Source organism: Rhinopithecus roxellana, chromosome 9, assembly GCF_007565055.1.
Source record: "Rhinopithecus roxellana isolate Shanxi Qingling chromosome 9, ASM756505v1, whole genome shotgun sequence".
In the NCBI taxonomy this organism is placed as follows: domain Eukaryota; kingdom Metazoa; phylum Chordata; class Mammalia; order Primates; family Cercopithecidae; genus Rhinopithecus; species Rhinopithecus roxellana.
Genome location: NC_044557.1, coordinates 61,625,878 through 61,652,184, shown reverse-complemented (window position 1 = coordinate 61,652,184; position 26,307 = coordinate 61,625,878). Strand labels below are relative to the sequence as shown.

The following is a 26,307-nucleotide window of genomic DNA, read 5'->3' as shown; positions in this document are numbered from 1 at the left end:
ACTAAAAATACAAAAAATTAGCCGGGCGAGGTGGCAGGTGCCTGTGGTCCCAGCTACTCAGGAGGCTGAGGCGGGAGAATGGCGTGAACCCGGGAGGCGGAGGTTGCAGTGAGCTGAGATCCGGCCACTGTACTCCAGCCTGGGCGACAGAGCAAGACTCCGTCTCAAAAAAAAAAAAAAAAGAAAAAAAAAGAAAATGGGGAGCCATGAGGACCTATGTCTGTGCAAAAGGGTTGGGGTTAGGATTAGCCATGGTAGCTACTAAACCCAGACAGATGGAAAAGGTCAAACATGAGTCAAAGCCCCAACAACACTGGGTAAGAAGAACTTCCTGAAAGAGAGAAAATGGCAATCACTCAATCACCCATTCTAACCAAGAATAAAACATCACCACAAATGAGAACCAAGACGACGCTCAGGCTTGCCAGGAGCAGATTACGTAATGCCTACAGCTGATCTAAATGCAAAAGAGGGGACACACTTAAGCTCTAATTCAGTTAATGCTCACTTATATTTGGGCTTTGTCTGTTTTTTTATGTCATGAACAAACTTCCTGTTCTATTTACAAACTGATCCTGTGATGTCACACATTTTTCCTTGTTCTTAACAATGATTACTTCCACATGTAAATAAATCCAAGTTCTGTCCAATTTCTTAAGTGGTGTTAGGTCCCTGAATATGTTCCAGGAATTCAAAGTGCTTTTCACCCATAAATCGTCTATCAGATCCCAAATAAGAGACCTGAAGCTTGAATCTAAACAACTGAAAACGTAATTGTCAGCTCTCCTTTTTAAAAGCCTCAATTAAAAAAAAAAACCTTAAGAACATTCAAACCCACTGATACAGTAATTAAACAACGATCAGAAATTTACACAGGTTGTACCCAAAAATGATCATTGCAGACTTATCTATAACAATGAAAACTTGAAACAAAAGCAGAATGACTGAATATTAAAGCCAAGTAACAGAATCCTATACAAGCATTAAAAGCATATTTTTAAAAATGTTAATGACAGGGGGCCGGGCACGATGACTCACACCTATAATCCCAGCACTTTGGGAGGCCAAAGCCGGTGGATCACGAGGTCAGGAGATCAAGACCATCCTGACTAACACGGTGAAACCCTGTCTCTACTAAAAATACAAAAAAATAGCCGGGCGTGGTGGTGGGTTCCTGTAATCCCAGCTACTCGGGAGGTTGAGGCAGGAGAATGGCGTGAACCCAGGAGGCGGACCTTGCAGTGAGCCAAGATCACGTCACTGCACTCCAGCCTGGGCGGCAGAGCGAGACTCCGTCTCAAAAAAAAAAAAAGAAAAGTTAATGACAAGAAAATTTTCGCAGAATCACACTAAATAAAAAGCACAGTATTAAAAAGTTGTAATTCCAGCTGGGCACAGTAACTCACGCCTGCAATTCCAGCACTTGGGGAGGACGAGGCAGGTGGATCACCTGAGGTCGGGAGTTCGAGACCAGCCTAACCAACATGGAGAAATCTCATCCCTACTAAAACACAAAATTAGTCGTGTGTGGTGGCGTATGCCTGTAATCCCAGCTACTTGGGAGGCTGAGGCAGGAGAACTGTTTGAACCCGGGAGGCGGAGGTTTCAGTGAGCCAAGGTTGCCCCACTGCACTCCTGGGCAATAAGAACAAAACTTTGTCTCAAAAAAAAAAAAAAAAAAGTTGTAATTCAAATTTCATTATTTATATCTAGTTTTTTATTTGAGACAGGATCTCACTATATTGCCCGACCTGGTCTCAAACTCCTGGGCTCAAGCAATGCTCCCACTGCAGCATCCCAAATTGCTAGGATTACAAGCATGAGCCATTGGTGCCTGACCCTTTATTTTGTTGATTGATTGATTGATTGATTGATTGATTGATTGACTGACTGAGATAGTCTCACTCTGTCACCCAGGCTGGAGTGCAGTGGCGCGATCTCGGCTCACTGCAACCTCCACCTCCTGGGTTCAAGCGATTCTCCTTGCCTCAGCCTCCCGAGTAGCTGGGATTACAAGTGCCTGCCACCACAACCAGCTAATTTTGTATTTTTAGTAGAGAAGGGGTTTTACCATGTTGGCCAGGCTGGTCTCAAACTCCTGACCTCAGGTGATCCGCCCACCATGGCCTCCCCAAGTGCTGGGATTACAGGAGTGAGCCACTGCGCCCAGCCGTGCCTGGCCATTTCTATCTGTAATGTGCTTACCTAAATCATAGGTAAAAGCACAACACCATACAATGATTATAAACTAGATCCTATATTTACCAGTAACTTATATCTTTAATTATAACACTCCTTTTCCCCCAAATTGTCTAAAGTAAGCATAATGTAAGCATAAAATAACAACTAACATGCTAAGACAATGATCAATAATAAACAAATCTGTCCAGGCATTCAAGTTAAACCTGAAAATAGATATAACAAGGGAGAAACATCAGAGTGAAATAATATTAATTCAGGGATCTGGATGAGCACAGTGGCTCATACCTGTAATCCCAACATTTTAGGAGGCCCAGGCAGGATGACTGCTTGAGCCCAGGATCAGCCTGGACAACACAGTGAGACCCCATCTCCACAAAAATTAGACTCATGGGCCGGGCGCGGTGGCTCAAGCCTGTAATCCCAGCACTTTGGGAGGCCGAGACGGGCGGATCACAAGGTCAGGAAATCGAGAGCATCCTGGCTAACATGGTGAAACCCCGTCTCTACTAACAATACAAAAAACTAGCCGGGCGACGTGGCGGGCGCCTGTAGTCCCAGCTACTAGGAAGGCTGAGGCAGGAGAATGGCGTGAACCCGGGAGGCGGAGCTTGCAGTGAGCTGAGATCTGGCCACTGCACTCCAGCCTGGGCGGCACAGCGAGACTCTGTCTCAAAAAAAAAAAAAAAAAAAAAAAAATTTAGACTCATGAATAACCCACTCATTTTTTAGCATATAATCAAGAAATAACTAGCTGGTGCTTGTAATCCCAGCACTTTGGAAGCCCAAGGCAAGAGGATCACTGGAGGTCAGGAATCGGAGACCAGCCTGGCTAACATGGTGAAACCCTGTCTCTACTAAAAATACAAAAAAAAAAAAAACTAGCCGGGTGTGGTGGTGAGCATCTGTAGTCCCAGCTACTCGGGAGGCTGAGGCAGGAGAATTGCAGGAACCCGGGAGGCGGACCTTGCAGTGAGCCGAGATGGCACCACTGCACTCCAGCCTGGGCTACAGAGCGAGACTCTGTCTCAGAAAAAAATATATATAATAATAATAATAATTAGCCAGGTGTGGTGGTAGGCACCTGTCGTCCCGGCTACTCTGGAAGCTGACACAGGGAGACTGCCTAAGCTCAAGAGGCTGAGGCTGCAGTGACCTGCGATCATGCTATCACACTGCACTCTGAGTGACAGAGTGAGATGTTCTGTCTCAAAAAATAATAATAAATAAACATTATAATCTGATATGCTGTTTTCTGATACTTGGCTAATTTCTGTATTTCAGTATTTGGAATTTTTTTCTAAAAGCTATTAATGGGGCTGGGCATGGTGGCTCATGCCTCTAATCCCAGCACTTTGGGAGGCTGAGGCAGGTGGATCACCTGAAGTCAAGAGTTTGAGACCAGCCTGGACAACATGGTGAAACCTTGTCTCTCAAAAATACAAAAATTAGCCGAGCGTGGTGGTGGGTGCCTGTAATCAATCCCAGCTACTCAGGAGGCTGATGCAGGAGAATCGCTTGAACATGGGAGGTGGAGGTTGCAGTGAGCCAAGATCACGCCACTGCACTCCAGCCTAGGTGACAGAGTGAGACTCCATCTCAAAATAAATAAATAAAATTAAAATAAAATGAGAGCTATTGATGGCAGATATGCCTCTCATTTGGACTCAATTTGAATGGGCAAATCAAATGGAAATTTGAATCAGACTCTCAATATGGTCCTGTTCTGATATTAAAATAAACTTCTTCTCATGCTTGTTACTTCAATTCAAATAAATATGGTAAATATATTCTGGGGGGAAAACAAATTTATTGTAAAATCCTATTTGCCTAAGAAATTCACTAAATTAGTTCACCTACTATGTGCCCAACACTCTGCTTGAAACTGGGTTGTACAAAAATGATTAAGACATGGTCCCAAGCTGGGTGTGGTGGTTCACGCTTGCAATCCCAGCACTTTCGGAGGCTGAGGTGGGAGGACTGCTAGAGTCCAAAAAGTTCAAGATGAACTGAATTTTTATATTTATTAATAAATTTTAAATTAGCTGGGTTTGGGAGGCCAAAGCGGGCAGATCACCTGAGCTCAGGAGTTCAAGACCAGCCTGGCTAACATGGTGAAACCTCATCTCTACTAAAAACACAAAAATTAGTCAGGCATGATGGCAGGTGCCAGTAATCCCAGTTACTTGGGAGGCTGAGGCAGGAGAATTGTTTGAACCCAGGAGGCAGAGGCTGCAGTGAGGCAAGACTACACCATTGCACTCCAGCCTGGGCAACAGAGCAACAACAAAAAAAATGTAGCTGGGTTTGGTGGTATATGCTTGCAGTCCTAGCTTCTTGGGAGGCTGAGGTGAGAGTTAATGCTTGAGCCCATGAGTTCAAGGCTGTAGTGAGCTATGATGGTGCCACTGCTCCCCAAGCTGGGTGACAGAGGAAGAACCCCAACTCTTAACCCCTGTCCCATTTGTCCCAGCAGCCCCAGCAGCTGCAGCATTTATCCTAAGTTTGCCACAAAATATCTTGCTTTTATTATTATTTTTGCATTCCTCTAGTATATCAGTTTGGGAAACAATAGGCATTCTGTTTACAGCATTCAGTTTTAATAGGGGTATTTCCATATACAAAATATACGAATTCTCTATTGCTGAAAGTGTCAAATCCTACAAAACAGCATTCCTATGGATGATGCTAACATCACTCTTGAACAGTTGTTGGCCGAAGATTCATTTGAACAATCCCATTTTTCTGAAGTAGACAACACTGGTGTTCTGTTTAGAAATAATTCCAAGAACAATTTTTATATTTTATTTTACAATGAAAATCACTCAGATTTGCTTCAGTCTCATAGGGTGTGTTTACATAAAATTAAACGAGTGCTGAGAGCCAACTAAACCTTTCTTTTTCTGAACAGAAAAATGGTTGAAAAAAAAAGACATGGTCCCTGTGCCCAACATTAGTCCAGTGGGAGAAACATACATTAACAGCCAAGTAAAATGTAGAATAAACACTATAACATTAATTAACTCATTCATTCAGTTGTTCAAAAATTAATCTATTATGCAACAAATATATGCCAGGCACAATGCTAAGCATCACATATACATTATGGCAAAGCCCTCAAGGCAGCCTATTATCTAGTGGGGATGATAATAAATTGGATGTTCTATTCAGAGTGAAAACAAATTATGTTACCTTATCAACAACAGTATTTTTTTCATTCTAGAGTTTCTAGTTACTATTTTCAAATCTGTCATATCCTTTGTATGATTCCTGAGGTGATATTATTAACACCAGAAAGTAACAGACCTTAAACATCTTGAGAGACAAAAATTATAGCACAATTTTAGGGTATCAGATTAAGTGACTAATTGACCGCTATGCTGGGCGCAATGGCTCACGCCTGTAAAACCAGCACTTTGGAAGGCGAGGAGGGCGGATTACTTGAGGTTAGGAGTTTGAGACCAGCCTGGGCAACAGGGTGAAACCCCATATCTACAAAAAATACAAATAATTAGCTGGTCATGGTGGCTCACAACTGTAGTCCCAGCTGCTTGGGGAGCTGGGGTGTGAGGGACCTGGAGCCCAGGAGGTCAAGGATGTAGTGAGCGGAGATGGTGCCACTGCACTCCAGCCTGGGTGACAAAGTGAGACCTTATCTCAAAAAAATAAAAATAAAAAAGAACTGACTGGGCCTGGCGCGGTGGCTCACACCTGTAATCCCAGCACTCTGGGAGGCCAAGGCGGGCAGATCACAACGTCAGCAGATGGAGACCATCCCGGCTAACATGGTAAAACCCTGTCTCTACTAAAAAAATACAAAAAGTTAGCCAGGTGTGGTGGCGGGCGCCTGTAGTCCAGGCTACTCGGGAGGCTGAGGCAGGAGAAAGGCGTGAACCCAGGAGGCGGAGCTTGCAGTGAGCCGAGATCAAGCCACTGCACTCTAGCCTGGGTAACAGAGCAAGACTCCGTCCCAAAAAAAAAAAAAAAAAAGAACCGACTGTTAAGAAAAACTCTAAGGCACGCAAGCAGGAAAATGAGTCACTCCTGGCAATCCTTGGAGTTGGATTGTAATGGTGGCCATTGTAAGTTGCTGAACTTCTAAGTCAAAGGATGGTCTCGGTCTCTTTGGTTACAGACTCTGAGGGAAAAAGTTTAAGGAGTAAAATGGATGTTGTACCTTTTATTAGAGCTCCATTTCAGTAGATACAATTTTTTAATATATTATGTAAGTTTTTTCCCCCCAAATTCAACCAGGTCCTTCTGATTCACCAGTTTAGTCAACAGTACCATCCTTTCAGGACATCTTCCTCATAGGTGATGAACTAAACCAAGAAGCCACCATCCCCACACGCACTATTTTATATTATAAAAACAGTGCTGCCTCCCTATCAAGTCTGATCATTACTACACCATTCTACAGATGAGGATTCAGACTTCAGGGGAAATATGCACATACCATGTTCATAAAATATAGTTGCATAAAGTTTTCAACTGATATTCAATTGTTGGTGCTTTGATTACAATTGCCATATAAGCTCTTACCAGTAACCCAGGCTCCTCCCAAGAAGCCACCACACCCCATTCACAGGCCCTGGCCAACTCTGCTAAACCAATCCCTGGCAGTAAGCTCAAAATTCCTTTCAAGGGAGTGCTCCAGACAGCAGATCACGAGGTCAGGAGATGGAAATCATCCTGGCTAACATGGTGAAACCCGTTCTCTACTAAAAATACAAAAAAAAATCAGCTGGGTGTGGTGGTGGGCACCTGTAGTCCCAGCTACTCAGGAGGCTGAGGCAGGAGAATGGTGTGAATGCGGGAGGCGGAGCTTGCAGTGAGCTGAGATGGAGCCACTGCAATCCAGCATGGGCGACTGAGCCAGACTCAAAAAAAAAAACCAAACAAACATCTCCTAGCCTCCCTCACAGCTAAGGTCACATGTCTTCTTTTTGGTCACTGGGATGTAAGTGAAAGTGATGTGTGCATTTTCTATTTCAAATCCTTAAAAAAATAAAGCTGGCCGGGCGCGGTGGCTCACGCCTGTAATCCCAGCACTTTGGGAGGCCGAGACGGGCGGATCACGAGGTCAGGAGATCGAGACCATCCTGGCTAACACGGTGAAACCCCGTCTCTACTAAAAATACAAAAACTAGCCGGGCGAGGTGGCGGGCGCCTGTAGTCCCAGCTACTCGGGAGGCTGAGGCAGGAGAATGGCGTAAACCCGGGAGGCGGAGCTTGCAGTGAGCTGAGATCTGGCCACTGCACTCCAGTCCAGGCGACAGAGCGAGACTCCGCCTCAAAAAATAAAAAAAATAAAAAAATAAATAAAAAATAAAAATAAAGCTGATTGGATGTCCTCCAGATACCCCTTTCTCCCTTACGGCAGACCAGGACGCAAACATGGTGCTTCAGCCATGAAGACAAACACAAAGGAGGCAGCCTCCTTAGAACCCAGAGAAGGAATCCACGCACAATATTTGGGATGGTGGAGCTCTACCCCCAACCCCCAGCCTGGGTCTCTGGATAGCTTCAAGGAACAATGTTGGCCAACACTCCCTAGACTGTTAACAGGAGAGAAATAAACTTCTACCTTCCTGCAGTTTTGCGTTTGTTATATCAACTTTATAGCATAATTGGCTCACCTCGTTTTGCAACCCCCAGGCCCATTACTGTTAGTCAACACAAATCTGAGTACCTACTATAGGTTAATGGTTACTGCTTCACCATCTCTGCACCATGGAACCAACTGGCAGTGTAATTTTAGTAGCTCAAGGTTTTTTTTGTTTGAGACAGAGTCTCACTCTGTTGCCAGGCTGGACTGTAGTGGCGCGATCTCAGCTCACCACAACCTCTGCCTCCCGGGTTCAAGTGATTCTCTTGCCTCAGCCTCTGGAGTAGCTGGGACTACAGGCACATGCCACCATGCCTAATTTTTTTTTGTATTTTTAGTAGAGACTGCGTTTCACTATGTTGGTCAGGCTGGTCTCGAACTCGGGACCTCATGATCTGCCTGCCTCCACCTCCCAAAGTGCTGGGATTACAGGTGTGAGCCACCACGTCCAGCCTTGTTTTTTTCTTTTTCAAGTTCCATCTTATGTTTACTAATAATTTGAAATTACATTTCCTCAAGCATTTTTTTAACCTCCCACGTTTCCCTGACTGAGCAACAATTTCCCTTGGAAACTAACTGCAAAGAGGCAACTCTAAACTCTTTAAAAAAAAAAAAAAAAAAAGTTAAAAGCAACTAAAGAAGTGTGGTCTTTGTTTACTTTTTACTTTCCTTCAAGCACAATGAGTTAACCAATAACTCAACAACTCTCATTAAGTCTCCAAAAGCTCTACTAAGAGTCTCAAGAACTGGGAGGAGGAAAAGGAGTGCTGCTAGGGCTCACACATTATTTTCACTAGCATTCCTTTATGACCAATGACAAATCAGCCCAAAAGGTGGTGGGGCAGAATGGGACAACTGTGGCCTCTTCCTTCAGGGCCAAGATTCAAAGTTAAATTCACAAAACAAATATATTACTCATTCAAACATAATACATATTGTAGGACAAAACTCACGTTAACTACTTAATACTTTATGATAAGTTACTGAGAAAAGAACTTTTATCTGAGGAATCCAAGTCTTTATTATCAGGCCCAGAAAGACATTAAAATGATACAGGAATCACTTTCTACTCCCCCTCCTTTTTGAGCTGTGTCTTCAGCTCTTGAAACTGATTGCTATTGCCACAAGTAGCTACAAATTAACCTAATAATGCATAGTTAAACAATGGATAGCCAATCACGAACCAATGTTGTTTCTGCAAACCAAGGACGACTCCTGGCAAACAACTTTGTATCACTACACTCCCTGTTCCTTCTTTCAGTCTTTAAAAATCCATTTATAACTGCTGCTAATCTGTGTGTGTATAGTCAGGGCAATGTCATTCTATATTCTGGGGTTGCAAATCCTCAAGCTTGGCCCAAATAAACTCTCTACTTCTATTAATTTTGCCTCAGTTTCTTCCTTTTAGGTCGACATTAGCTATATTTAAAGAGAATCCCAGAGGGACTGGTATTAAACAATTTTGATAGCAATCTTTATTTATTGGCCACCTTGTCTGTAAAACATTATAATGAACTTCTATCATAAAAGTGTGATAAGGGGCTCAGGCCTGCAATCCCAGCACTTTGGGAGGCCGAGGCAGGGGGATCACCTGGGGTCAAGAGTTCTAGACCAGCCTGGCCAACATGGTGAAACCCCATCTCTACTAAATTAAGCCGGGTGTGGTGGACCGCAACTGTAATCCCATGTACTCGGGAGGCTTAAACCTGGGAGGCGGAGGTTGCAGGGAACTGAGATGGCGCCACTGGACTCCATCATGGGTGACAGAAACACTGTCTCAAAAAAAAAAAGTGTGATAAAAGCTTAAAAAGATATTGAATACCACTGCAATCTCCACCAACCAATGTTCTATAGAACTGCCCTTGATCCTTGATTAGATGAGGGAAACCTGTACTTTAAAAATCCAATGTCCTTCCCTATCTAAATCTATTCAATTCCTTAAATCATATGGAGAAAATCTAGGTGGCAATGAGAAGTGACAATGTGCTAGCAGCCCTCACTCTCAGCGCCTCCTCAGCCTCCGGCCTGGGCTTCCACTCTTGCGGTGCTTGAGGAACGCTTCAATCCGCCACTGCACCATGGGATCCCCTCTCTGAACTGGCTGAGGCCAGAGCCTCCTCTCTCTGCTTGCAGGGAGGTGTGGAGAGAGAGGCGTGGGTGGGAACCAGGGCTGCGCTCGTGCGCCAGTGTGAGTTCAGGCGGCCCCGCACACGGAGCGGCCCGCAGACACCGCGGGCCCAGGGCAGTGAGGGGCTTAGCACCTGGGCCAGCAGCTGGGGAGGTTGCCCCGGGTCCCCCAGCAGTGCCGGCCCGCCGGCGCTGCACTCAAATTCTCGCGGGGTTTAGCTGCTTCCCCACGGGGCAGGGCTGGGGACCTGCAGCCCGCCTTGTCTGAGCTCCCTACCTGCGGTGGGCTCCTGTGCTGCCTGAACCAGTCCGAGGGGCGCCACCCGCTGCTCCATGGTGCCTGGTCCCATCGACAGCCCAACTGTGTAGTCGACATTAGCTATATTTAAAGATATAAAGTGCAGGCGCGGCTCAGGACTGGCAGGCAGCTCCGCCTGCAGCCCTGGTGCAGGATCCATTGGGTGAAGCCAGCTGGGCTCCTGAACTGGATGGGGACTTGGAGAACTTCTATATCTAGCAGGAGGAGTATGTGCACCAATCAGCACTCTGTATCTAGCTAACCTAGTGGAGACTTGGAGGACTAGCACTCTGTGACTTTGTGTCTAGCTGAAGGATTGTAAATGCACCAATCAGCACTCTGTGTCTAGCTCAGGGTTTGTAAATACACCAATTGGTACTCTATATCTAGCTAATCTAGTGGAGACTTGGAGGACTAGCACTCTGTGACTGTGTCTAGCTCAAGGATTGTAAATGCATCAATCAACACTCTGTGTCTAGCTCAGGGTTTGTAAATACACCAATCAGCACTCCGTGTCTAGCTCAGGGTTTGTAAATACACCAATCAGCACTCTTGTGTCTAGCTCAAGGTTTGTAAATTCACCAATTGGTACTCTGTATCTAGCTAACCTAGTGGAGACTTGGAAGACTAGCACTCTGTGACTCTGTGTCTAGCTCAAGGATTGTAAATGCACCAATCAGCACTCTGTGTCTAGCTCAAGGTTTGTAAATACACCAATTGGTACTCTGTATCTAGCTAACTAGCACTCTGTGACTCTGTCTAGCTCAAGGATTGTAAACACACCAATCAGCACTCTGTCAAAACGGACCAATCAGCTCTCTGTGAAATGGACCAGTCGGCCGGGCGCAGTGGCTCAAGCCTGTAATCCCAGCACTTTGGGAGGCTGAGACGGGCGGATCACGAGGTCAGGAGATCGAGACCATCCTGGCTAACACGGTGAAACCCCATCTCTACTAAAAACTACAAAAAACTAGCCGGGCGACGTGGCGGCGCCTGTAGTCCCAGCTACTCGGGAAGGCGGAGACAGGAGAATGGCGTGAACCTGGGAGGCGGAGCTTGCAGTGAGCTGAGATCCGGCCACAGCACTCCAGCCTGGGTGACAGAGCGAAAAAAGAAATGGACCAGTCATCAGGATGTGGGTGGGGCCAGATAAGGGAATAAAAGCAGACTGCCCAAGCCAGCAGTGGCAACCCGCTTGGGTCCCCTTACACACTGTGGAAGCTTTGTTCTTTCGCTCTTTGCAATCAGTCTTGCTGCTGCTCACTCTTTGGGTCCATGCTGCCTTCATGAGCTGTAACACCACGAGGTCTACAGCTTCACTCCTGACAGTGAGACCACAAACCCACCAGAAGAAAGAAGCTCCAGACACATTTGAAAGTCTGAAGGAACAAACTCTGGACACATCATCTTTAAGAACTGTAACACTCACCGCGAGGGTCTGCGGCTTCATTCCTGAAGTCAGTGAGACCAAGAACCCACCAATTCCGGACACAGCAAGAGAGACCTGTATCACTCACTAACTGGTAAAAATCCCTATCCATCTTATTCATACCATTAAGAGCTGATACCTGCTGTAGTTTGTATCTAGAGAGCTATATATAACATACTGCCTGGTTTTCTAGCCATCTGAAACAGCCTGCCATTTTAATCTAACTTAAAAACTGCTTTCACTGGCCAGGCATGGTGGCTCACGCCTGTAATTCCAACACTTTGGGAGGCTGAGGTGGGCAGATCACGAGATCAGGAGATCGAGACCATCCTGGCTAACACGTTGAAACCCTATCTCTACTAAAAACAAAAAAATTAACTGGGTGTAGTGACGGGCACCTGTAGTCCCAGCTACTCAGGAGGCTGAGGCAGGAGAATGGCTTGAACGCAGGAGGCGGATTTTGCAGTGAGCAGAGATCATGCCACTGCACTCCAGCCTGGGCGACAGAACGAGACTCCATCTCAAAAAAACAAAAACAAAAACAAAAAAACTGCTTTCATCATATCACTCCTGTTCATCACTCTTCAATGATTTCCCACTGCCTACAGAATAAAATCCAAACTCTTTAGTCTACTATTGAGTCTTTTACAATCTAACATAGTGGGGAAAACACCAGGCAGTAAAGATGACACAATTGTCACGATCAGTCCGTGAAATTACGGGCCAAGTCATAGAATCTGACAGTTGGAAAGAAGCTATTTAAACGAACATATCACCAACTATCATGCGTGACCCAGGGTTGCTCTGAGGTCTATAAGAACAAACGTGAACGCTCACTGAAAGCTATCAATCACTCTACGAATACAGGATGCTGGTCTTACTATCCTGTAATGAGACAAATCAATAGTTGCTGAACTTCTCAGAATACAAAGAAGAGAATCTATCAGGCTTGTGGAGGGGTGAAGAAAATTCTCTCCCCTCTACAACTTCTGAAGGTTTGATCATTTGAGCCTAATAAACAAACTGATAATAGATCAATAGCAAGAAAAGGCATACAAATGTATTACATGCACACGCATACATGGGAGTCACAGGAATAAGAAAACTCAAAGGAAGGGCCAGATGGTTTAAGTTTTAATGCCATCCTGAAGTTACAGAAAGAATAGGAGTTTAGATCATGGCAAAACAGGTTATGGGAAGGAGGGATGGAAAGGCCTGGCTAGGGAAGGTGGTCTTCTTATGCAAATGAGACCTCACAGGTAGCAGCCTTGAGAAAGGATACTTGGTAGCCTGTGGTATGTGTAAACTTCTCTATTACACCTTCAAAGGTGTCAGACTCTCAATCTCTTGGTTTATCTGTCCTAGGTCTGAACATGGGGGATGGGGTGGGGAAGAGGTGTGCTCAGAGAAGCCTGGCTGTTTATTTCACTAATGCAGATTTTCCCTAAAGATGCAAATCTCCACAAACAGCAGCTTTTCAGAGCAATTCTTTGCAGTTTCTCTAACACTATCTTGAAGTATACCAAAGAGGTGTATTTTGGGTGAGATATTCTGGTTTCCTTTACTTGAGTAAACAAGGAAATTTGAGTTTCCATGTGAACAAGTGGATTCTTTGAAAGACCAGGTCTGCACTTGTATCCCAGAACTTAAACAAACAAAAAAAAAGTAAAAAGAAAGACCAGGTCATAAAGCCAATGAGAGCAGCTACTCGGGCCTCTTTCGTCCTTTATAACCTGGTGTATGAACTACCCTGTGAATAGTGTCTGCCACAAAGAGCCATTTGGTATGTATTTGCTGTGTCTAAGTTCCTGAAAAACAACTGAACGAGGATATATGAAAAAAAAAAAAAGGCCAGGCGCGGTGGCTCACACTTGTAATCCCAGCACTTTGGGAGGCCAAGGCGGGCAGATCACCTGAAGTCGGGAGTTTGAGACTAGCCTAACATGGAGAAACCCCATTGCTACTAAAAAATAATAATAATAATAAATAAAATACAAAATTAGCCAGGCATGGTGGCACATGCCTGCAATCCCAGCTACTCAGGAGGCTGAAGCAGGAGAACCGCTTGAACCCAGGAGGCGGAGGTTGCAGTGAGCCGAGATGGCACCATTGCACTGCAGCCTGGGCAACAAGAGCAAGATTCCGTCTCAAAAAAAAAGGCTGGGGACGGTGGCTCACACCCGTAATCCCAGCACTTTGGGAGGCTGAAGCGGGTGGATCACGAGGTCAAGGGTTCAACACAAGCCTGACCAACATAGTGAAACCCTGTCTCTACTAAAAATTAGCCAGGCATGGTGGTGCATGCCTGTAGTCCCAGCTACTCGGGAGACTGAGGCAGGAGAATTGCTTGAACCCAGGAGGCAGAAGTTGCAGTGAGCGGAGACTGTGCCACTGCACTCCAGCCTGGACAACAGAGTAAGGCTCTGTCTCCAAAAAACAAAAATCGTGGAGTGGTGGTGTGAGCCTATAGTCCCAGCTACTTGGGAGGCTGAAATGGGAAGACTGCTTGAGCCAGGGAAGACAAGGCTGCAGTGAGCCATGATCGTACCACTGTACTCTAGCCTGGGCAATAGAGTGAGACCTTGTCTCAAAAAACAAAAAACAAACAAACAAAAAAAAAAAAGGTCAGGCATGGTGGCTTAGGTCTGTAATCCCAGCACTTTGGGAGGCTGAGAGGAGCAGATCACCTGAGGTCAGGAGTTCGAGACCAGCCTGACCAACATGGAGAAATCCTGTTCTCTACTAAAAATACAAAATTAACTGGGTGTGGTGGTGCATGCCTGGAATCCCAGCTACTAGGGAGGCTGAGACAGGAGAATTGCTTGAACCCAGGAGTCGGAGGTTGTGGTGAGCCGAGATCACACCATTGCACTTCAGCCTAAGCAACAGGAGGAAAACTCTCAAAAAAAAAAAAACAAAAAAAGTCCCCAAAGTCTTGTGCAAGAATGTTCAGGGCAGCTTTATTTATAATAGCCCCAAATTGGAAATAACTCAAATATCTAATATCTGGCAAATGATAAACAAATTGTGGTATATTAATACAATAAAAACAATACTCAGCAATAAAAAGCAACACTCCAAGAACATGAATGAATCTAAAAAGCTAAGTGAAAGAAGCTAGATACAGAAAAGTACATACAGCATAATCTCATTTACATGAATAAGCAAAATTTACCTACAGTGATTGGGTGTATGGCAGGGATTAACTGGGAAACAGCACAAGGGAACTTGCTGGAGGTTGGGAAATGTTCTCAAGGAATGTGGGTTACATTACAGAGGCATTTGTCAACTCAATAAACTACATTTAACTGTGAATTCTGCGGGGCACGGTGGTTCACGTCTATAATCCCAGCACTTTGGGAGGCTAAGGCAGGCGGATCACCCGAGGTCAGGAGTTCAAGACCAACCTGGCCCACATAATGGAACCCTGTCTCTACTAGGAATACAAAAATTAGCCAGGCGCAGTGGTGGGTGCCTGTAATCCCAGCTACTTGGGAAGCTGAGGCAGGAGAATCGCTTGAACCCAGGAGACGGAGGTTGCAGTGAGTCAAGATTGCACCATTGCACTCCAGCCTGAGCAACAAGAGCAAAACTCTCATCTCAAAAAAAAAAAAAAAAAAAGGCGGGCACAGTGGCTCACGCCTGTAATCTCACTTTGGGAGGGAAGGCGGGTGGATCACAAGGTCAGGAGTTCAAGCAAGCCTGACCAACATGGGGAAACCCCATGTCTACTAAAAATACAAAAATTAGCCCGGAACCTGCCTGTAATCCCAGCTACTCAGGAGGCTGAGGCAGGCGAATCGCTTGAACCCAGGAGGCGGAGGTTGTGTCAGCTGAGATCATGCCACTGCACTCCAGCCTGGGCATCAGGGTGAGACTTGGTCTCAAAAAAAAAAAAAAAATTTGTAGTACATACATCACAACTCAATAAAAGAAAAAAGAGACAAAAAAATGATTTCTAGTAATAAATACCTGAAGTCTCCCAAAGTAGCTTGGCCCAGAATTTAAAAAATAGTAATAATAATAAATACCTGAAGTCAATATACTTTATTTCAGGACTGAAGGAAAACTTTTATTATTCCAAGCCAAAACCAAAACACATGCACAACTTTTAAAAGTAAAACAGTGGAAACAGAACAGATTAAAACATCACTCAGGCTTCCACAGGAGGCCTACACGCCGCTGCTTGTGCTGCCGCCATGTCTCTAGTGATCCCTGAAAAGTTCCAGCATATTTTGCGAGTACTCAACACCAACATCGATGGGCGGCGGAAAACAGCCTTTGCCACCACACGCCATTAAGGGTGTGGGCCGAAGATACACTCATGTGGTGTTGAGGAAAGCAGACAGTGACCTCACCAAGAGGGCGCGAGAACTCACTGAGGATGAGGTGGAATGTGTGATCACCATTATGGAGAATCCACGCCAGTACAGGATCCCAGACTGGTTCTTGAACAGACAGAAGGATGTAAAGGATGGAAAATATAGCCAGGTCCTAGTCAATGGTCTGGACAACAAGCTCCGTGAAGACCTGGAGCGACTGAGGAAGATTCGGGTCCATAGAGGGCTGCGCCACTTCTGGGGCCTTCATGTCCGAGGCCAGCACACCAAGACCACTGGCTGCCGTGGCCGCACCGTGGGTGTGTCCAAGAAGAAGTAAGTCTGTTAATAAATAGTTTATATACCAAAAAAAAAAAAAAAAAATCACTCAGACCATAAACCAACCATGGGTTTTTAAGCTGTCAAGTAAATCACCAAAGTTCTCTAAGCCTCAGTTTTCTCATCTGTAAAATGGGAATAAGAAAATCTACCTCGCCAGGAATATGTAAAAATTAACCTTATGCAAAGCATCTAGTAAAGTACCTGACACTCAGAGCCTTAGTAAATGGTATTGGTAGGAATCAACAATGAGAAAACACATAAAAAGATCTACTTTACCTGTCTTGCAAAACAGGAAATTACTTAAATGAGCCCTTATTGTGGACTCTTATTTACTTTTTAGGTTTTTTTTTTTTTTTTTGAGAGGGAGTTTTGCTTCTGTTCCCCAAGCTGGAGTGCAATGGCACGATCTCGGCTCAATGCCACCTCCGCCTCCCAGATTCAACTGATTCTCCTCTCTTAGCTTCCCAAGTAGCTGGGGTTACAGGCACAACCACGCCCAGCTAATTATATATATATATATATATATATATATATATTTTTTTTTTTTTTTTTTTTAGGAGACGGAGTCTCGCTCTGTTGCCCAGGCTGGAGTGCAGTGGCCGGATCTCAGCTCACTGCAAGCTCCGCCTCCCAGGTTTCACGCCATTCTCCTGCCTCAGCCTCCCAAGTAGCTGGACTACAGACACGGCGCCCCCACCTCGCCCGCTAGTTTTTGTATTTTTTAGTAGAGATGGGGTTTTCACCGTATTTCGGCCAGGATGGTCTCGATCTCCTGATCCTTCGTGATCCGCCCGTCTCGGCCTCCCAAAGTGCTGGGATTACAGGCTTGAGCCACCGCGCCCGGCCGGCATTAGAAAGATTTTTAAGCTCTCTGGGAACAGAAACTCTACAGTGTCAACTTGCGGACATTCTGGTTTCATATTTATTTCTAGGGACACATTATGTAGCGGCTACCCATATTTAGCTGACTTTTTGGTTTTTTAAAGACGGGGTCAAGGCTGGAGTGCAGTGGCGCATTTGCGGCTCACTGCAGCCTTGACCTCCCAGGCTCAAGCAATTCTCTTGCCTCAGCCTCCTGAGTAGCTGGGCCTCCAGGAGCGCGACACTATACTGGCTAACTTTTTTTTAATTTGTATTTTTTGTAGAAATGGGGGTCTTACTATATTGTCCAGGCAGGGCTCCAACTCCTGAGCTTAAGCAATCTGCCCGCCTGGGCCTCCAAAAGTGCTGGGATTACAGGTTCAAGCCACCACGCAGGCTGGGCATATTGTTTTCTGAGCCGCAACGCAGGCTTTAACACCCACAATAACACAGTGTGCTGTTGTCTTCCATCTTCTGGGCCGACTAAGGGGGCCTGTGGAACACGCTGACGGTTCAGTGGTCAAGCTTGCTTCCCCTCGGCGTGCTCTGCCGAGGAGACTTGGGCTGCCTCGGGAGCTGCAGTGTCTTGGGCTGCTAGAAGCTGGGTGACTTGAGGATCTTCTTTTTCACTGTGGCTGTGGATGCCTTTCAGCACTGCCTTCTTCGCCTTCAAGTCCTTTGCCTTACCCTGGGCTTTGGGAGGGGCAGGACCTTCCTTCTCCACCTTTGACACAATCTTCAGAAAAGCCTGAAGAGGTCTCCGTTGGTGAGACAGGACACAGTGACGCTGGGCTGGGTGAAAGGCAGAACTCTGTTACTTCTCCAAAGGAGAGAAGGCTGCCACACAGGGCCACACGGGAGTTGCACCAGGAAGAGTAACAGCAAGCTGGAAGTGTTGAGGTGTTTTTTGTAATGCAAAGGAGGTTTTAGGGCTTCCTGGAGTTTGGGTATTTTGACAATTCTGTGACCAAACAAGAAAGGGCCATTCCTGAGCTGAAAAGTACCCGGGGTCTCTGGCCCTGAATCTGTGCATATTGTAACCCAGGCGTGTTACTGCCTGATAAGGGAAATAGTTGGCAAACTGCCTGTGACGGGGAATTACGAATTTTTAGCCATGGCTTCAAAACTCGGTCAAGATGACACTTGTAAAATATTTTATCACGGCAAACAATTCCCCGTATTGTATTGCCTCTTTTTGGAATATCTAGAATGGTTGTTTTCCTGACTGGACTGTGACTAATACAGATATATTCGATTGCATTCCAAATTTTATTTTATTTTAATTTAATTTAATTTTATTTTATTTTATTTTATTTATTTTATTTTATTTTGAGGCGGAGTCTCGCTCTGTCGCGGGGACTGGAGTGCAGTGGCCGGATCTCAGCTCACTGCAAGCTCCGCCTCCTGCGTTTACGCCATTCTCCTGCCTCAGTCTCCCGAGTAGCTGGGACTACAGGCGCCCGCCACCTCGCCCGGCTCGTTTTTGTATTTTTAGTAGAGACGGGGTTTAACTGTGTTAGCCAGGATGGTCTCGATCTCCTGACCTCGTGATCCGCCCGTCTCGGCTTCCCAAAGTGCTGGGATTACAGGCGTGAGCCACCGCGCCCAGCCCGCATTCCAAATTTTAAACATTGATGCCATAAAGTGATACCCTACCTTGTTTTAACCTGATTGACTCTCTCTTAACTGAGAGAGCCGGACAGACTCCATTTTGGTTTCTTCGCTTGCAGCCCCTTGTCACCTTCCCTTAAGGACATAACTGTTGCAAGCTGACTCCAAGCACATCCAGGAATGTGCTTATTTAAGATACTGAGGCAAGCTGTACCAGCAGCTCCTGGGAATGCCCTCGGTTGATGGTACCCAGAGCCCCTGCGTTTATCACTTTGTGATAATTTAAGCCCCTGAACTTGGGACTGTTTATTTTCCTGTAACTGTTTCTGTAACAATTCATCTTTTAACTTTTTGCCTGTTCTGCTTCTGTAAAAAAATTTCTTCAGCTAGACTCCCCCTCCCCTATTTAGGACAAGGTATAAAAAATCTAGCCCCTTCTTCGGGACTGAGAGAATTTCGAGCTCTAGCCGTCTCTCGGTCGCCGGCAATAAAGGACTCCTGAGTTAGTCTCAGAGTGTGGCGTTCTCCCTATAACTCGCTTGGTTACAACAATAATATCACCATTAATCAGAATACTGTTTTTTGATTGTTTTTACTGTTAGTTGCACAAATCTACCACTAATGACTGCATCTGCCCATCTTTGTCTCTTATTGTCAGAGACGTTGGAACCACAGTGACTCCATCTTGAATAGGGGCTAGGTAAAATGAGGCTGAGAACTACTGGACTGCATTCCCTGGAGGCTAGGCATTCTAAGTCACTGGATGAGATAGAAGGTCAGGACAAGGTGCAGGTCATAAAGACTTTGCTAATAAAATAGGTTGCAGTAAAGAAGGCAGCCAAATACAATCAAAACCAAGATGGCGACAAAAGTGACCTCTGGTCATCCTCGCTGCTCCTTATACGCTCATCATAATATATTAGCACGCTAAAAGACACTCCCACAAGCACCATGACAGTTTACAAAGGCCATGGCAATGTCAGGAAGTTAACTTATATTGTCTAAAATGGGGGGGAAGAACCTTCAGTTCCGGGACTTGCCCACCCCTTTCCTGGAAAACTCATGAATAATCTACTCCTTGTTTAGCATATAATCAAGAAATAACTATAAGTATCCTTAGTGGAGCAGTCACACTGCCACTCTGCCTATAGAGTAGCCATTCTTTATTCCTTTATTTCTTTATTTTATTCCTTTTCTTGGCGGGGGGGGGGGGGTGTGGAAACGGAGTCTCTCGTCGATCTCGGCTCACTGCAGCCTCTGCCTCCTGCGTTCAAGTGATTCTTCTGCCTCAGCCTCCTGAGTAGCTGGGATTACAGGCACATGCCACCACACCTGGCTACTTTATTTTTATTTTTATTTTTTTTTTGAGACGGAGTCTCGCTCTGTCACCCAAGCTGGAGTGCTGTGGCCGGATCTCAGCTCACTGCAAGCTCCGCCTCCCGGGTTTACGCCAACTCCTGCCTCAGCCTCCCGAGTAGCTGGGACTACAGGCACCGCCACCTCGCCGGCTAGTTTTTTGTAGTTTTTAGTAGAGACGGGGTTTCACCGTGTTAGCGAGGGTGGTCTCGATCTCCTGACCTCGTGATCCGCCCGTCTCGGCCTCCCAAAGTGCTGGGATTACAGGCTTGAGCCACCGCGCCCGGCCTGTATTTATAATAGAAACGGGGTTTCATCATGTTAGCCAGGACTTTAAACTCCTGACCTCAGGAGATCTGCCCGCCTCAGCCTCCCAAAGTGCTGTGAGCCACTGCACCCGGCCTGGACTCTTATGTAAATATCTGCCTTTTCTGAAAACTTTCTGCTTTCTTTTATTATTATTATTATATTTACTTTTTTTTTTGAGACAGAGTCTCACTCTGTCGCCCAAGCTGGAGTGCAGTGGTGTGATCTCGGCTCACTGCAACCTCTGCCGCCCTGGTTCAAGGGATTCTCCTGCCTCTGCACCCCCCCCCAGCAACTGGGATTACAGGTGCCTGCCACTGCGCCCAAATAATTTTGTAGTTTTAGTAGAGATAAGGTTTCACCATCTTGGCCAGGCTGGTTTTGAACTCCTGACCTCATGATCCACTCACCTCAGCCTCCCAAAGTGCTGGGATTATAGGCGTGAGCCATCCACACTCAGCCCCCCTCTTTTTCTTTTTTTGAGATAAGAGTCTTGCTGTCGTCACCCAGGCTGGACTTTCTGCCTCCAGAGTTCAAGCAATTCTCTTGCCTCAGCCTCCTGAGTAGCTGGGATTACAGGCGCATGCCACCACGACAGAATAATTTTTGTATTTTTATTAGAGACGGGATCTCACCATGTTGCCCAGGTTGGTCTATAACTCCTGACCTCAAGTGATCTGCCTATCTCAGCCGCCCAAAGTGCTTACAGGTGTGAGCCTCTGTCCCCGGCCTTTTTTTTTTTTTTTTTGAGAGAGAGTTTCACTCTGTCACCCAGGCTACAGTGCAGTGGCACAATCTTGGCTCACTGCAACCTCTGCCTCCCGGGTTTTACGCCATTCTCCTGCCTCAGCCTCCCGAGTAGCTGGGATTACAGGCCTACACCACCGCGCCTGTCCAATTTGTATTTTTAGTAGAGACGAGGTTTTACCACGTTGGCCATGGTTAGGCTGATCTCGAACTCCTGACCTCAGATGATCTGCCCTCCTCGGTCTCCCAAAATGCTGGTTGTCCAGGCTGGAGTGTAGGGGTGCAATCATAGCTCACTGCAGTTTCGAACTCCTGGGACTCAAGCTGGGACTACAGGTGTGGGCCACCACACCTGGCTAATTTTTAACTCTCTACTTTCTGATAACTGACTCCATTCCATACAGATTGCTGGCTGAGAGAAGGGGTTAGGACAAACTAGGGAAGGTGCCTCGTTTTACAGTGGTCCTGCTCCTAGTCACACAACACTATCTTTAAAAAGTTCACGAGGCCGGGCGCGGTGGCTCAAGCCTGTAATATCAGCACTTTGGGAGGCCGAGACGGGCGGATCACGAGGTCAGGAGTTCGAGACCATCCTGGCTAACACGGTGAAACCCCGTCTCTACTAAAAAATACAAAAAAGCTAGCCGGGCGGGGTGGCTGGCGCCTGTAGTCCCAGCTACTCGGGAGGCTGAGGCAGGAGAATGGCGTAAACCCAGGAGGCGGAGCTTGCAGTGAGCTGAGATCCGGCCACTGCACTCCAGCCTGGATGACAGCGAGACTCTGTCTCAAAAAAAAAAAAAAAAGTTCACGAATATCAAAGTTTTGGACAACCAGAGTGAGTTATAGAGAAACGCCACACTCTGAGACGAATTCAGGAGTCCTTTATCAGCCGGCGACCCAGAGACAGCTAGTGCTCAAAATTCTCTTGGCCCCAAAGAAGGGGCTAGATTTTCTTTTATACGTTGGTTTAGAAAGGGGAGGCGGGGGAGTCCAGTTAAAACAATCTTACGGAAGTAAAGCAGGCAAAAAGTTAAAAGGATAAATGGTTACAGGAAAGCAAACAGTTCCAGGTGCAGGGGTTTTAAATCTATCACAAGGTGATAGACGCGGGGCTTTGGGTGCTATTAACTGGGCGAATTCCTGGGAACTGCGGATATGGCTTGCCACAGTGTCTTATCAGTTAATTGCATTCTTGGATGCGCTGGGAGTCAGCTTGCACAAGTTTAAGTCCGTGAGGAAGGGGGGTGGCTAAGGGGCTGCAAGTGAAGGCGCCAAGATGGAGTCTGTCTGGCTCTCTTAGCTAAGGGAGAGTCAGTTCAGGTTAGAACAAGGTAGGGTATCACAAAATTATATTCAAAGGTCTAAATGAAACTCACTACTTAAAAAAAAAAATCAAATGGCTTACATTGCTTTGTGAAATGCAAAAGACTATTTATAAAGATTACCAGTACTTAAGCAAGGTTTCCCAGAAATAGGGTTTACCTAAAGCAACATTTTTATTCACATCTGCTAGAAAGCTTTCTAATTATCTTTCAAAAGGCCATTTATTTCCAAACGCTAAGACAAGCACACCAATAACTACTTTCCACAGAGAGAGTGCTCAAACAGTAGACAAAGCATGCTGAGTACTCTTGTATCACACCAACACTGTCTGGCTGGATTACAGCCAACAAAAGGGCTCAAGTAGGATTTATCTTTCCTGTAGATCACGTAGTACATTTGCCAAATGCAATGCCCTAGATTTCACAAATTACATTCACTAATGTACTTGCAAGTCGGCAGATTTGAACATTTTCAAGGAAGGCAGACACTTGTATAAAAGTCTGTCTTGATCATCAATAAAAGCACCAATTATTTTGAGCCACCTACTATCCTTTTGCTATAATTTTTAATTTCGGGTAAATAATTTCTTGGCTTTCAGCAAAGTCGAGGTTTAGCTAATACGCTGATGTTCCACCTGTATTTACGCTGCACAGTAAGAACCCACACACGCTAAATATGTTTGAAATATTTTCAGGCCAAAAATTTATATTGTGTGGCCATGATAGGCACTGACTAAAGGAAACTTGAAACTATAAATAGCACAGTGAACACCATATGCCTGGGGTGAAATGTTTTGCTTAAAATGGTACAAGGAAGGGGTTCACAGTTAAGACAAAAAGTCCATATTCTATCCAAAAATGGGCCCAATAAACAAACCACACACACACACACACACACACACACACACACACACCCCAACTCATTAAAGAGATAATTTTTCTCTGCCGGGCGCGGCGGCTCACTCCTGCCTGTAATCTCAGCACTTTGGGAGGCCAAGGAGGGCGAATCACGAGGTCAAGAGTTCGAGACCAGCCTGACCAACATGGTGAAACCCTGTCTCTTTTTGTAAAAATACAAAAAATTAGCTGGGCATAGTGGCGGGCGCCTGTAATCCCAGCTACTCGGGAAGCTGAGGAAGGAGAATCGCTTGAACTAGGGAGGCGGAGGTTACAGTGAGCTGAGATCGTGCCACTGCACTCCAGCCCGGGCCACAGAGTGAGGCTGTCTCAAAAAAAGAAAAAAGAAAAAAAAAACCTCACTGAAAAAAGTTACATATGCCATTTATCTACCATTTTCAGGGCATTTCCTCGCGATGCAGTGGTATTCACTGCAAAGCAGCTCGGGTCTAACTCTCCATCATGATGTCACAAAACCCAAAATGCAGTAGAATCCGACTCAGTGCTGGGGCAGTCTAGGGGTGCCAACAACCAGTGCAGTGCCAGCAGGTGCAGGGCAAGACTCCATCAGGTTTCCTCACTACCTTTGAAAATCACTGCTCCTCATACAAAAAAAGACTTTAAAAGTTCCAATCAGGAAAAAAAATGCCAGATTTGCCTGCTAAGTCTGTCAAGAAAAGGTCCCAGAATCAACTGTCCATGGGCAGGAAAAATGTGGGTGGAAAATGGCTTCCCCGGGCAGATGGAAATGCAGTAAATCACACTCACATCCCTCCCTGGAGTAAGGGCGTTAAAACATGGTTGGGGGGAGGGGAACCTATTCACAAGAGGATGCCAAGAACCCCCAACCACTTCAACTCGGGATCCGAACGTGCGACGGCGTGAAAGCGCAGGCCACCCTAGCGGAGACGCGGCCAGGGAATGAGCACTGACAAATCCGCAACCCTGACCACACAGTTGCAAAATATGCGCCGTCCCCTCCGGGACAGCCGTAGCCGTCCGCAGCCGTCGAAACACAAAGCCCACGGGCTTTAAGAAGAAAGGAAACACGTGCTCGGCAGATAAGCTCAGAGTTTCTCGGCCCCGGGTGCGCCCTACGCGACGCCGCAGAGCTGCGCGGAAGCTTGAGACCGGCGACCGAACCACCTGGGCGCCAAGGCTCGGGTGCGGCCCTCCGCCCCGCGCCCCTTGCCTCCCCCACTGTCGGCGCTGGCCCAGCGGGAGAAGCGCGGACGCTGCACCCAGAGAATTAAGTTTCTAATAATACAACTTTAGGCGGATGAGCGCGCCTCACCCCACCGCGAGGCCGGGCCAGACGCCCAGCTCCGGGCGCGGAATCAACCCGGGGGTCCGGGGCCGGGTGCGCCGCGCTCACCAGATACCAGACGCCAAGCAGGATGGTGCCGGTGCGGACATGGCAGCACAAGCAGCAGCTGTTGGAGTAGAACCGCGTCCAAGGCGCGACCATCTTCATCGCTCCGGGCGCAGTGGCGCGAGCGCGCGCCCAAGTTTTCAGGGAGCGTCGACCGCCTCGCCTGGGGCCCGCCTCGCCTGGAGCCCGCCTCGCCTGGGGCCCGCCGCGCCGCTGCTGCCGGCTCCTCCGCCGCTCCGGCTCCCGGCCCGCTCGCCCGTGCGCCCGCCGGCCTGTCTCCTCGATCCCCCGAGATCTCCTAGCGTCTGCCGCGTCCGGACCCTGAGCTCGGAAGGCTGCAGCCGCGGCGGCAGGGGCGGGGAGGGGGCGGGGCGGACTCGGCCATGTGACCAGGCCCGTGACGTCATCGCGGGCTCCAGCCAGCTGCGGGAGCAGCGAGCCCCGGGTGAATAAATCCATCAGCGTGCACCCTCGGGCGGTCTGCTAGTCGGCCATGAGTGGAGGTCCCGGCCTTCCCTCTTTCATCTGGCCATTCGTGTAACTGCATTCCGGAGTCGAGATTCTTTTAGTCTAGTTCCTTGTGGTTTTCTTCCCTTCTACTTCTTTTTTTTTTTTTTGGAGAGGCAGTCTCACTTTTGTCGCCCAGGCTGGAGTGCAGTGGCACGATCTCCGCTCACTGCAACCTCTGCATCCCGAGTTCAAGCGATTCTCCTGCCCAACCTCCCGAGTAGCTGGAATTACAGGCGCCTGCCACCAGACCCGGCTAATTTTTTGTAATTTTAGTAGAGGTGTGGTTTCACCATGTTGGTCGGGCTGATCTGGAACTCCTGGCGTCAAATGATCCACCCGCCTCCGCCTCCCAAAGTGCTGGGATTACAGGCGTGAGCCACCGCACCCGGCCCCCTTCTACTTCTGTCTTGCAGGTAATCGATACAGCTCCTATCACTCTTATCTTGCACGAGAGGAAGGAAAACTGCGCGGTGCTATTCCAGTCAATGCAGTACTTTGAACCACCACCGACAGCAATTTGTCTCCGCTTCCCAGCTCAATTACTGTGGTAGTAATCTTTTCCCAGAAAATAGGATGTATGTCAAGGACATCCTTGCTGTGCTTCAGGTAGCATTTTTAATCATGAGTGCAGCTCTAAAGATTCAGCCCCAGCCTGGGCAACATGGGGAAACCCTGGCTCTACAAAAAATACCAAAATTGGCTGGGTGCAGTGGCTTACGCCTGTAATCCCAGTGAGAGACAGGACTAGTGAATTTTCTGGGGCGACTAAGAATTCCTAAACCTAGCTGGGGAAGATGACCGCACCCACCTTTAAACAGGGGGCTTGTAACTCAGCTCACATCCGACCAATCAGGTAGTAAAGAGGGCTCACTAAAATATCAATTAGGCTAAAAGCAGGAGGTAAAGAAATAGTCAAATCAGCCGGGCGCGGTGGCTCAAGCCTGTAATCCCAGCACTTTGGGAGGCCGAGACGGGCGGATCACGAGGTCAGAAGATCGAGACC

At 46.8% G+C, this 26,307-nt stretch overlaps 1 protein-coding gene and 1 pseudogene across 1 annotated transcript in view; one reads left to right on the top strand and one right to left on the bottom strand.

Moving 5' to 3' along the window:
- LAPTM4B (lysosomal protein transmembrane 4 beta) overlaps positions 1 to 25,341 on the bottom strand; it is an 81,411-nt gene extending 56,070 nt beyond the window's left edge. The window contains 3 exon segments of the mRNA XM_030937641.1: positions 24,798 to 25,186; positions 25,189 to 25,221; positions 25,224 to 25,341. Coding sequence (XP_030793501.1) covers positions 24,798 to 25,186; positions 25,189 to 25,221; positions 25,224 to 25,341 — 540 coding nt within the window.
- Positions 15,732 to 16,322, top strand: LOC104679894 (annotated as a pseudogene).
- Positions 25,342 to 26,307: the final 966 nt, after the last annotated feature.